Genomic DNA, 12,685 nt, shown 5'->3' on the forward strand with positions numbered 1-12,685 from the left:
TTCATCTGAGACTCGGCCTGTGGTCGATGTGATGTAGGCCTCAAAGCAAGTCTGCCAGTGTTTGAAGGCTGCTGCTGCATTCACTGCGTGGGGGCTGATCCTCAGGCATTCTGGAATGATCCTGAGCTCCATAGTCCTTTTTAGGCACGCTTAATAAATTGTGGCGCACAAAGACTCCGTGAGACAAACAGAGTGAAGTCGATGAGGCTTTATTAAGCGTGTCTGTTCCCCAGCAGCCCGATAGTAAACTGGCATGCGGGGGAAGGCACCGGCTTCTTATACTTCGCCTTCAGGGCGGAGTATGAGGTCAACGGCCAACCAGGACCCGGGATCTGTCAGCCAATGACATTAGGGCTTCCAGTCCCACATGACCCCCAATACATACTACCACAGAAGTATCATACACAAGTTTATAGAACGACAAAATGTTTATTAACCATTATGCATAAAAGTATTTTTTCCATAAGTTTGTAATTACCTATGCAAAAAATATTGTTTTCTTACTAAAAGGAAGTTACCTTGTATAAAAAGGTAACCAGCAACAAAATAAAAATCTCTACTTTCACAGACTACATACTTGTGTAAAATAGTCATTTCTTTTGATTAACATATCATTTATGAAATACATTCAAACTGTTACTGGCTAAGAGCTATTACATTCTTGTCCCTGATTTAATTTTTCTTCACAGGCACAGATAGTAACACAGTTTACTATCAGTATGTTAGGTCTCACAGTGTAAAAAACATGGCTGGTTGACTATACATCATCAGTCAACAAATTACAAAAAAATAAAATTAAGGGTAAGAACGTAGCATACATGTACAAACAGTAAAGGTATTTTAAGATAACCTGCCAAAACATTGTGCTGGTCTAGTTTTCAATTACTGCATAACAGTGTAAACCACTGCCTGATCCCTTCAAGGGTGACAGTATTAGCCTGGGTTGATCATATGACAAAAATCATACGTACAAGATTGATTGCTCCACTGGAGCATAGGAAGAGCCAGGTAAGAATAGTCACAGGGTTTGCTGAGGCAAGAATACCTGTTCACTCAAAAATCCTTCTAGTAATCTAGAAGCTTTGCATAAACATTTTAGTACAGTAAAATCCTGATGCAGATATCCTTTGGATTTTAGCTATTTTGGTACCAGGAGACTAAAAGCAGTTATGGATTAACAGAAACCTGCAAATAGAACACGGCAACACTACTGCATTTTAACACCAGAAAAAAAAATGTAAGGCATGTATCCTGTGTCTTAACAGCAGACTCAATTGTGTCAAAAGAATTACAAAAGCATGTACAGAAACACCACTAATGCATAATATTCAGTATTTCTGCACCCTTGTTATTTGAAATGAAACGTACACACATCCTTTGACACTGATTAAAATACAGACCCATTTCAAATACTACATTGCAGGATGAAACTGTCCATTTTTATTGGTTTAAAAGTCATATTAAATAGCAGTACAGCCGCTCCTCTTAAGAGAAATCCTAAAATGATTTCACATAACAGAGGATTTCAGTGGCTTTCAGGATCCAAATTTCCATCAGGCTGATGAAAGTGAAAAAGTTATCTTCTGTTAGTATTTTCCATGCTTCAATCTCTCAATGTGATAACAAAGCTTCAACGCTGGGCCCAACTTCAGCCCCATGTATTTCATTATCATGTCACTTCGAAGTAAAAGTAATGCCTTCCCATCAATTTCCTGCAATATACCATAATACACATGTTAAGCATTAAAATATGTTTAGACAACAGAGATTCTAGCCCAAACGCAAGGCTGACAAACATATGGGTTTCAAAAAGAGTGCCAAATAGTTCTGAAAAAAATACTTACATGTTTTCTGAAGAGATCTGCATGTGGTGCTAAAGCCTGGGGATCTGCTTCCCTAACGAACTTCATCACTTCTTCAATAGACCAAGTGGAAGGATCTTTGCTACTAGTTCTTGGGGATTCGCGTTCTGTCAAATGAAGGTCAGGTCCAGTAGTAGAACTTGCAGCTACATCAAAAAAAATTCAATATGAACACAAGCCTAAACATTGATTTTTACTCTGGACAAAATTCAATCCACTTGTTTTTGGGAGAAAAAAATTAATCTGGGATGCTTTGGTGACCCTTTAGGATAACAATATGTAAAATTTAATTTAAACTTCAAAAACATTTAATTTTCTGAAGCGCAGCTGCAGTCACTGACCATATTCCACTGATTTTTGGTTCACCAAGCACTTTACAATGAAGTACGATGGCAAAAGAGTAAACATAGTATTCAATTACTTCATTAAAATGTTACTTCAGAAATATGCTATCCTTCTAGTACTTTAGCTTTGAAAACGAAAAATTTGAAAGTGCTACTCTATTTTCTATAAACCAGCTCCAAATCTAGAATGGAAGCTGCAAGTATTGAATACATCATCTAATGTTACACCATGGTGCTGGTTTAAAAAAACATCAAAATCCAAATGACATTCACATTACAATTTCACAACATTAAAATGTTATTTGAACCAGATATATTAAATCATCCCAAATTTTGAATGGCTGCTAGATTAAAAATAATGAAGTTGAACGAAAATTCTGATTGCAGTTGATAATATTTTTTACTAAGCCTTCATTTCTCCAATCTTCTCTAGATATTTGGGGGCGGGGGGGGGGGAACACAAAGAGCGTGCCAGAGGATTGGAGTGGCACATGTGGCACTCTTTTCAAAGAAAGGAGCAGGGGCATTCATAAAAATACAAGTCAATCAATTTAACATCAGTGGTGGGTAAGGCGTTAGATACAATAATCAGAGAAAAAATTCAGCAATCACTTGGAGAGGTTTGATAAATTAAGGATTTGTATGAGGCATATTGTGCTTGACCAATTTAACTGTTTGAAGTAGCAATAGAAGATTGAAGAATAAAAGGCAATGGATGTTATCGATATGGATTTTAAGAAAAGACTTCACTAAGTGCCACAAAAATGGCTGGTTAAAAGAAAACTGAAGTTTGCACTACAGCAACTCACCAAGGCTCTTTCCAAACCCACGACCTCTATCACCTAGAAGGACAAGGGCAACAGATGCATGTGAACACCATCACTTGCAAGTTCCCTTCCAAGCACCAACCCATTCCGACATGGAACTATATTGTTGTTCCTTCACTGTTGCTGGGTCAAAACCTAAAAGTCCCTCCCTAACAGCATTGTGGTTGTACCTCCATCACATAGACTGCAGCAGTTGAAGGCAGTGGCTCGCCACCATTTTACAAGGGCAATTAGGTTAAGTAATAAAAATGCTAGCCTAGCCACTGCTGCCCACATCCAGTGACAGAATAAAAAACTGTGTAATTGACTGACAAAGCCATGGTTATAAAGTGTATCATACTGAAGTCTAAGCTTTATAAGGAGAGGCATCGAGTACAAAAGTCAATAAAATTTACTAAACCTGTATGAAACAGTTCCCCCCCCCCCCCACTTTGACTATCGTTCCCAATTCAAAGCATTTGAGGGATGTGAGGGGAGGGGGGGTTAAAGGAGGGATTAAGAGAAGGGGCCCAGAAACAGAAACAGCAGGGTCAATGATATCTCTCCCAGACCCTCCCTACAGACCTTTTGATGATAATGATTCAATGAGGTTGGGGAGCAGCTGTAGCATAAAAACTAATCAGGGAAACAGCAAAAACAAAGTAGTTTGGAAATTTTAAACTTTAAATGACAGAGAAACAGAACAGCTACATAATAAGGTCATAGATTTCTAATGTGTTCAGCACTGTTTTCTGAAGCAAGACATTTTAGAACTGATGAATGAACAAGTCATACTTCGATTTAATGTGAAATAATTAATCTGTTAGTATGGGAACACCTTGCAAATAGTGACCTCACAATTAAAGTTAATATTAGGTCTGAGAGGGAGAATTAAGAGTCATAAATCAAATTTAAATAAGGCAAACTTAAAGCAAAGTAAAATGAACTGACCACAATAAATTGTGGTGAATTGTTAATGAGGAAATCTGATTACAGTGAAAAATATTTGAGATGGATATGTTGCAATATAAAACCAGTATATACCCCAAGACGACAAAAGGCACTGCTTGCTTAGTCCGCAGAAGACAGTGTTATGCTAAAAGAAAAAGCTTACACAAATGCAAGGAAAAATGGAACACAAGTGGACTGGGAGAGGTATAAAAAAGTATTGAACTGCAAAACCAAAATATAAACAAAAATTTGCGGGGCGGCACAGTGCCACAGTGGTTAGCACTGCTGCCTATGGCGCTGAGGACCCGGGTTCGAGTGCCGGCCCTGGGTCACTGTCCATGTGAAGTCTGCACATTCTCCTCGTGTCAGAGTGGGTTTCACCCTTACAACCCAAAGATGTGCGCTTAGGTGGATTGGCCACGCTAAATTACCCTTTAGCTGGAAAAATAAATTGGTTATTCTAAATTTAAAACCCCCAAAAAATTTGCAAATTACATCAAATCTAACTACCAAGGGGCGGCACGTGGCACAGTGGTCGCTGGTTCAATTCCAGCTCGAAGGAAGCCCCACCTCCCTTTGGGCGGCACGGTAGCACAGTTCCTTCACAGCTCCAGGGTCCCAGGTTCAATTCCCGGCTCGGTCACTGTCTGTGCGGAGTCTGCACGTTCTCCCCGTGTATGCGTGGGTTCTTCCGGATGTTCCGGTTTCCTCCCACAATCCAAAGATGTGCAGGTTAGGTGGATTGGTCATGCTAAATTGCCCTTAGTGTCCAAAAAGGTTGGGTGGGGTTACTGGGAGGGTGGTGATGTGGGTTTGGTTAGGGTGTTATTTCCAAGTGCCGGCAGAGTCAATGGGCCGAATGGCCTCCTTCAGCACTGTAAATTGTATGACTATTTGACTGGCCCATTCAGTGGGGTTAGTGGGTCATTGGGATAGGATGGAGGTGTGGGCATAATTAGGGTGCCCTTTCCAAGGGCCGGTGCACTCGATGGGCCAAATGGCCTCCTCCTGCACAGTAAATTCTATGATTCTATGATTCCTCCCTAAAAAACACATTGGGCAAAATGAAGGGCATGCATTGGAACAAGAACAGGAATCGCGGCAAAACATTCATCTTTATTGCCGCACCGAGCCCGCGACAGAGGGAGATTGTCCCACCTCAGCAAATTGGCCTTCACCCTCCCCACCAAGCTAATGAAATTAAACTTCCGAAGTCCTGCCCAATCCCAGGCCACCTGCACCCCCAAATACCTATAATGAGACGCCGCTATGCGAAATGGCAGCCCCCCCCCCCCCCCCCCACTCCCAGAGGGGAGACCACAAAATATTTTATTTTCCTTGAATTCAATTTGTACTGTGAAAATGTCCCAAATCTCTGGAGCAACCCCATTATACTCCCCACCAAAGAGCTCGGCTCAGAAATATACAGCAGTAAATCATCTACATCTATGTTCCAATCCCTCCGCCTCACTATCCCTTCTACAACCCCGAGCTCCTCAGTGCAATAGCCAAGGTCTCTGTAGCCAGTGCAAACAGAAGGGGGGACATGGGGAATCCCTGCCTCGTACCCCGGTACAATGCAAAATACATTATCGCCATTATAGGAGAGCTAGGAGGGGGCATGAGAAGTCCTTGGCGGGTCGGATCAAGGAAAACCCCAAGGCTTTTTACTCTTGTGAGAAATAAAAGAATGACCAGGGTGAGGTTAGGGCCGGTCAAGGACAGTGGGAACTTGTGCATGGAGTCAGAAGAAATAGGAGAGGCGGTGAATGAATACTTTTCTTCAGTGTTCACCAAGGAGAGGGGCCATGTTTTTGAGGATGAGAGTGTGATACAGGCGGGTAGGCGGGAGGAGGTAGATGTTCTGAGGAAGGATGTATAAGCAATTTTGAAAAACCTTAGGGTCGACAAGTCCCCTGGGCCAGATAGGATATATCCAAGGATTCTTTGGGAGGCAAGGGTTGAGATTGCAGAGCCTTTGGCTTTGATCTTTGGTTCCTCACTGTCCACCGGGATAGTGCCAGAGGACTGGAGAGCGGCGAATGTTGTTACTCTGTTCAAGAAAGGGAATAAGAATGACCCTGGTAATTATAGGCTGGTTAGTCTTACTTCAGTGGTCGGTAAGTTAATGGAAAAGGTCCTGAAGGATAGGATTTATGACCATTTGGAAAGATACAGCTTAATCCAGGATAGTCAACGCGGATTCGTGAAGGGTAAGTCTTGCTTCGCAAATTTGATTGAATTCTTTGAGGAGGTAACTAAGTGTGTAGATGAAGGTAGAGCAGTTAATGTCGTATACATGCATTTTAGTAAGGTGTTTGATAAGGTTCCCCATGGTCGGCTTATGAAGAAAGTAAGGAGGTGTGGGATAGAGGGAAATCTGGCCAATTGGATAAGTAACTGGCTATCACATAGAAGACAGAGGGTGGTGGTGGATGGAGAATTTTCAGACTGGAGACCAGTTACCAGCGGTGTACCACAGGGATCAGTGCTGGGTCCTCTGCTATTTGTGATTTTTATCAATGACTTGGAGGAGGGGGCTGAGGGTGGGTCAGTAAATTTGCTGATGACACCAAGGATTGGTGGAGTAGTGGATGAGGTGGAGGGCTGTTGTAGGCTGCAAAGAGACATTGATAGGATGCAGAGCTGGTTGGCAGATGGAGTTTAACCCGGATAAGTGCGAGGTGATTCATTTTGGTAGAAATTCGAATTACAGGATCAACGGCAGGGTTCTGAGGAATGTGGAGGAACAGAGAGATCTTGGGGTTCATGTCCACAGATCTCTGAAGGTTGCCACTCAAGTGGATAGAGCCGTGAAGAAGGCCTATAGTGTGTTAGCGTTTATTAACGGGGGCTTGAGTTTAAGAGTTGCGGGGTTATGCTGCAACTGTACATGACCCTGTGTGACCACATTTGGAGTATTGTGTGCAGTTCTGGTCACCTCACTATAGGAAGGATGTGGAAGCATTGGAAAGGGTGCAAAGGAGATTTATCAGGATGCTGCCTAGTTTGCAGGATAGGTCTTATGAGGAAAGGTTGAGGGAGCTAGGGCTTTTCTCTTTGGAGCAGAGGAGGATGAGAGTCGACTTAATAGAGGTTTATAAGATGATGAGGGTGATAGATAGAGTAGACGTTCAGAGACTATTTCCTCGGTTGGATGTAGCTGTTACAAGGGGGCATAACTATAAGGTTCAGGGTGGGAGATATAGGAGGGATGTCCGAGGTAGGTACTTTACTCAGAGTGGTTAGGGTGTGGAATGGATTGCCTGCTAGGATAGTGGAGTCGGACACTTTAGGAACTTTCAAGCGGTTATTGGATAGGCACATGGAGCACACCAGAATGACAGGGAGTGGGATAGCTTGATCTTGGTTTCGGACAATGCTCAGCACAACATCGAGGGCCAAAGGGCCTGTTCTGTGCTGTACTGTTCTATGTTCTATATAGCAGCTGCATTTACGCCACTAACTTTCAGCCGAATCCCAAATTTCTGCAATACCGCCATCAAATAACTCCACTCAACCGATCAAACGACTTCTCCACATCCTGCGCTACCACCACCTCCGTCTCCCTCCCCTCTGCCAGAGAAAGCACCACGTTCAACAACCTCCTCACATTTGAGGACAACTGTCTTCCCTTTACGAACCCCGTCTCATCCTCCCCAATCATCGTCGGGAGACACCCTTCCAACCTTAATGCCAACACCTTTGACAGTATTATGGCACCACATGCAGCAGAGATATGGGCCTATACGATTCACACTCCACCGGATCCTTGTTCTTCTTTAACAACAGCGAGATGGAAGCCTGGCCCACCTTTTGTAGCAAGACCCTCAAACATTTCCACCGTCAAGAGCAACAGCCTATCCTTAAATCTTTTACAACATTTGACCAGAAACCCATCGGGCCCTTCTGCCTTCCCTGCCTGCATCCTCCCAATCGCCAGCTTCACCTCCTGCACCCCCCACTGGCTCCTCCAACCCTGCCCTCTCCACCTCAGCCAACCAGGAAAATTCCAGCCCACCCAGAAATTCCCTTGTATTCCGCACCTCCGGTGGTCCGACCTATATTAGGACCCTTCAGAACTCCTCAAACATCTTATCAATCAGTTCCGGAGCCACCACCAACTCCCCTGTCTTATCCCACAGCCGAACCAACTCCCTCGTCGTGGCCTCCCTACAGAGCTGATCTGCCAACCTTCTCCTCTTACTCAGGCAGCCACACTTGCCCTTCCCAACAGAAGCACTGCTTTCCCCGTGGACAACAGGACAAACCTCGCCTGCAACTCCTTCCACTTTGCCAGGAGACCTGGCTCCCCCCCCCCCCCCCCCCCCCAACGTGTACCTCCCAACTACCTCCAGAATCTCTTCCATCAGTCGTTGGCGTTCCTCCATCTCCACCTTAGCCTTAAACAAGATCACCTCCCCCTCCTCACTACTGCTTTCAGAGCCTCCCAGACCACCAACTGTGAGACCTCCCCTGTGCAAGTAAACTCCACAGACACCTTCCCTACCTTGTCACAGAAGCTCCGGTCCGTCAATAACCCCACATCCACTCTCTATCCCAGACTCTGGGCTGCCCCCTTTCCCAAAACCACATCCATCCAATGTGGAGCGTGATCTGAGATCACAATTGCCAAGTACTACGACCTCTTAACTCCAACCAACAGCGCCTTTCCCACCACAAAAAAGAAAATCCTCGAAAACACCTTGTGCACCGGGGAAATAAACCAAATGCTCCCCATCCCTTGGGTGTAAAAACATCCACAGGTCCACTCCTCCCATCTCCCTCATGAGCCCAGCCAACGTCTTCGCCCCTCCTCGACTGGGTCAGCAAGCGCGGCTCGGACCTGTCCACCTTCGGTTCCAGCACTATATTCAAATTCTCCCCCCCCCACTATCAGCTCATTGGTATCCAGATCCAGGATAGGACCCAAGGCTCTCTTCACGAACCCCGCATCATTCTAATTGGGGTATTATACCCTTGCCAGCGCCACCAACCTCCCCTCCAACCTCTCCTCACATACCTGTCACCCTGATCAGCCAGCACCATCTCCACCTGAAACATCACCCTCTTCCCTACCAATATCGCCATTCCCAAGTCCTATCGAACCCCAAATGAAACACCTGACTCACCCAACCCTTCCAAAGCCTCACCTGATCCATCACCCTGCAGCATCACCACATCAGCATTTAATTACTTCAAGTGCGCACAAACACTCACTCTCTTCAGCGGACCATCCTAACCCCCTCAAGTTCCACGTCAGTATTCTAACCCCTCCCCCCACATCACCAACACCGTCATCACTATTGCCCCGGATCCTGCCCATCTGGCCAGGCCCCCCCCCCCCCACTTCCTCCAGTAAACATCTCACCCAGTATCAATCTGCTCCCCCCAACATTCACACCTCCCAGGTCCATCGAAACCTGCTTGACCAGGCTCCACCAACTGCGGCCCTGCCTCCCACCACACCCCCGTTCACTAGCGAACCTTTGTTTGCTGGTGCGATGACCTCCGCAAGAGCCCCCTTTCCTTCTCACCTCTCCTCAGTAACCCGGCCCCACATCCCCAAAAAAACATCTTATACCAAGAAACAATGTAGAACCGTATCCATGAGGAAGAAAGACCAAAACCCAAAACACATGAAAACAAACCCCCCCATTCAAGAATCAGAGAAACAAAACCCCAATCAAATAGAACCCCCCCCCCCCCATAATTCTTGTCATTAATAAATACATAGTTAACCTACTTAAGACTAAGACGACCGACCGAACGGTAATATAAACTAAACAAAGTGTATTTGTGCAATTGTCCCTTCCATATACATCTACAGTTCCTGGATGGATCAAATGCAAGCGCGCCAAAACAAGCATAAAAGATCACGTTGGCACAATGGTTAACACTGCTGCCTCACGGCGCCGGGGACCTGATATCGCTTCCGGCTTTGGGTGACTGTGTGGAGTTTGCACTTCCTCCCCGTGACAGTGTGGGTTTCCTCCGGGTGTTCCAGTTTCCTCCCACCGTCCAAAGATATGCAGGCTAGGTGGATTGACGATGCTAAATTGTCACTTATAGTGTCCAAAACGTGAGGGGAGGTTAGAGGGATAGGGTGGGTGCGTGGGCCTAGGGTCCTTTAAGAGGGTGGTGCAGACTCTATGGGTTGAATGGCCTCCTTCTGCACTGTAGTGATTCTATGATTCCATAAGAAAAACACCATCCCCGTCTCCCCCAAACAAGTCCCAATCTCAACTCTCATCTCAGTCCCAGTCCTTCAGCCTTAACAATCGCCTCCGCCACTTACACTGTCTCAAAATAAAAATCCCTCTAATTGCGAGTCACTCTCACTTCGCACGGTAGTCCACTCCAAATCGCACTCCGCGGTCATACAATGCCACCTTCACCCATGCGAAGGCCGCCCACCTTCTTGCCAGCTCTGCCGCCAGGTCTTGGCGTATTCACATCTCATCTCTGCTTCGCTTAGCTCAAAACCTTCTCCTTCACGTGGAACCTGTGAAAGCAGACTATAAACACCCCCGATGGCTTATTCGCTTTCGGCTTCGGCCTGAGTGACCAATGTGCCTGTCCAACTCATAGCAGAAGAATTCTTCCTTCTTCCCCATCAACTTTGTAAACATCTTTGCAAAATACTCAGTCGGCCTTGGGCCCTCAGCAGGTTCACAATTCTCAGATTTTGCCTGCTCGATCTGTTCTCTAGGATCTCCACCTTAGCTCTGAGCTCTTTGTTGGCCTCCGCCACCCTCCGCAGCTCCTCACCCATCGAGGTGAACTGGTTGCTGTGTTGCGACAGTACCTCCTACACTTCCTTCAACTTCTCTCCTTCCTGCACCTTGACCGACGTCTTCATCACTATCATCTTTACTGGGACAATTGCTTCCTTCATCCACTCTTTTGTCACAGTCATAACCTCCCTCCGAAACACCCCCATAAGCTTTGCAAACAGCCTCTTTAATTACACCGACATCACCTCGGTCAGAATTTCCACCGTGAGGAGAGCAGCCCCACCCGTCGACCCAGCCCGCCATCTTTCTTTCTGCATGACTCAGCCTCACTTGACGGCAGACTTTCGCTCACCACCCCCACCCCCTTTCTGGGCCTTCGACATTTCACATCATCCTTCTAACTTCCCACACCAACTTATTCGCAAACTACCCTGAAATCGGGCATAAATACAAAAAACCAGTGACTCTAGCAGGAACCACCTAACATGCGAGTCCACCGACATGTTGCCACCGGAAGTCCAACTGTACTGCAATTCACTGAGGCTCCTTTGATGGCACCTTCCAAACCCCCAACCTCTACCATGCAGGTCAGACAAGGGCAACTGATATATTGGAATACCACGACTTAGAAGTTCCCCTTCAAGTCCCACACCAGCCCGATTTAGGGCTATATCATTATTCCTCACTATCATTGGATCAACATCCTGGAAGTCATTTTCTAACAGCACTGCAAGAGTACCTGCATACCCGCACCAGATGGGCAGTAGCGGGTCAAAAGGCAGCTCACCAGCACCTTCTCAAGAACAATTAGGAATGCTGGCTTTGCCAGCAATGCCTGCATCCCATAAAATAATTTTCAAAAAGTGATGAGGGGAAAGATAGAAGCTGTCCAGACTAAAAGGAAATGGGAAGCTTGTTAAATGAATGTTTTGTAACTGCTCTCAGTGGAACAAGAGGGAAAAAAACAACTGGCACAAGGGAACCTATAACCACGTCAAAGGGAAGAATTTAGTGGAATGATAAACTAAAGAAAAATGGGAAGAGAGAAGATAATGGGACCTCATGTAGGTTAAGCTTCCGGAGTGGATAGTTCCCACCTCATGATATAATAAGAAATTGCAAATGCACCAGTCATAATTTCCCATGGTTCATCAGATTCATAAATTTTGTCATCAGATTTGAAAATTTGTAGAAGTCATTCATTTAGGAAAAGAGTGAGAGAATAAAACAATTAATGACAGACTTATTAGTTGAATATCAACTATGGAGAAATTACTGAAATCTCAGACACAGACTAATCGAGCACTGGAATGAATCGATTAAAGAATCTGTACAGATTTGTAAAGGCCATGCCTGACAAATCGAAAGATCTTTTTGAAGATCTCACAGGCATTATAGATTGTGAAGAGTCCATGTATGACTATATGGCCTTTCAGAAAACATTTGATTGGGTACAGCAAAAATTACTGATGAAGTTCAATGTGGGAAAATGTGAGGTGCACCACAAGAAAGAGAAATTGGAAATATTTTCTCAATAACTGGCGACTTGGAGTTGTAAATGAGCAAAGGGATTTAAGTGTTCACCTACACAAATTACCAAAACCTAATATGCTGGTATATCCCGTCAGGAAGAGGGTACCGGGAAGGGGGAGAGAACACAACAAACTGGGGGATAGCAAGAGGGGTAAAAGGGGTGGACATGCAGGGGCAAGGTGAAGAGCTCTAGGCTGGCTACGACAGGTCACACATGGCAGCAATGAACACAAAGGCACCTCAAACAGCCACTTTGGAGGGTCTCAAACAAAGGGAAACCCCAGAGTGCAGGTCACCCACATGGTATACACATAGTTGGCAGCCACCTTGGCTGGCCCCTGGACAAAGGGAAACCCGGAAGTGCAGGGGCCCAGCCCCATGGTGAGTACGGTGACCGCAGCCATTTTGGATGGCCCTCTAACAAAGGGAAACCCCGGAGTGCAGGGGCGCAT

General features: G+C 45.4%; 1 protein-coding gene across 1 annotated transcript; it reads right to left on the bottom strand.

Annotated features, from left to right (window-relative positions):
* Positions 1 to 411: 411 nt before the first annotated feature.
* On the bottom strand, positions 412 to 11,003 carry LOC140428879 (polycomb protein SCMH1-like). Its single transcript, XM_072515526.1, has 4 exons — positions 10,808 to 11,003; positions 3,016 to 3,048; positions 1,845 to 2,008; positions 412 to 1,712 (listed from the first exon to the last, which is right to left on the bottom strand). The coding sequence occupies exons 1-4, from the start codon at positions 11,001 to 11,003 to the stop codon at positions 1,587 to 1,589; spliced, it is 519 nt and encodes a 172-aa protein (XP_072371627.1). The 3' UTR covers positions 412 to 1,586.
* Between the last annotated feature and the right edge of the window lie 1,682 nt (positions 11,004 to 12,685).

The sequence above is a fragment of the Scyliorhinus torazame genome, chromosome 8 (genome assembly GCF_047496885.1).
Source record: "Scyliorhinus torazame isolate Kashiwa2021f chromosome 8, sScyTor2.1, whole genome shotgun sequence".
Taxonomy (NCBI): Eukaryota; Metazoa; Chordata; class Chondrichthyes; order Carcharhiniformes; family Scyliorhinidae; genus Scyliorhinus; species Scyliorhinus torazame.

Excerpts from the sequence above, each read along its gene's own strand:
- LOC140428879 (XM_072515526.1), bottom strand. The coding sequence starts at position 11,003 with ATGGCGGGCTGGGTCGACGGGTGGGGCTGCTCTCCTCACGGTGGAAAT. Across the intron at positions 3,049-10,807 it reads TGATGAAGACGTCGGTCAAG|GTGATAGAGGTCGTGGGTTT; the intron begins GTGCAGGAAGGA and ends TTGTCCTTCTAG. Across the intron at positions 2,009-3,015 it reads TGGGTTTGGAAAGAGCCTTG|CTGCAAGTTCTACTACTGGA; the intron begins GTGAGTTGCTGT and ends TTTTTGATGTAG.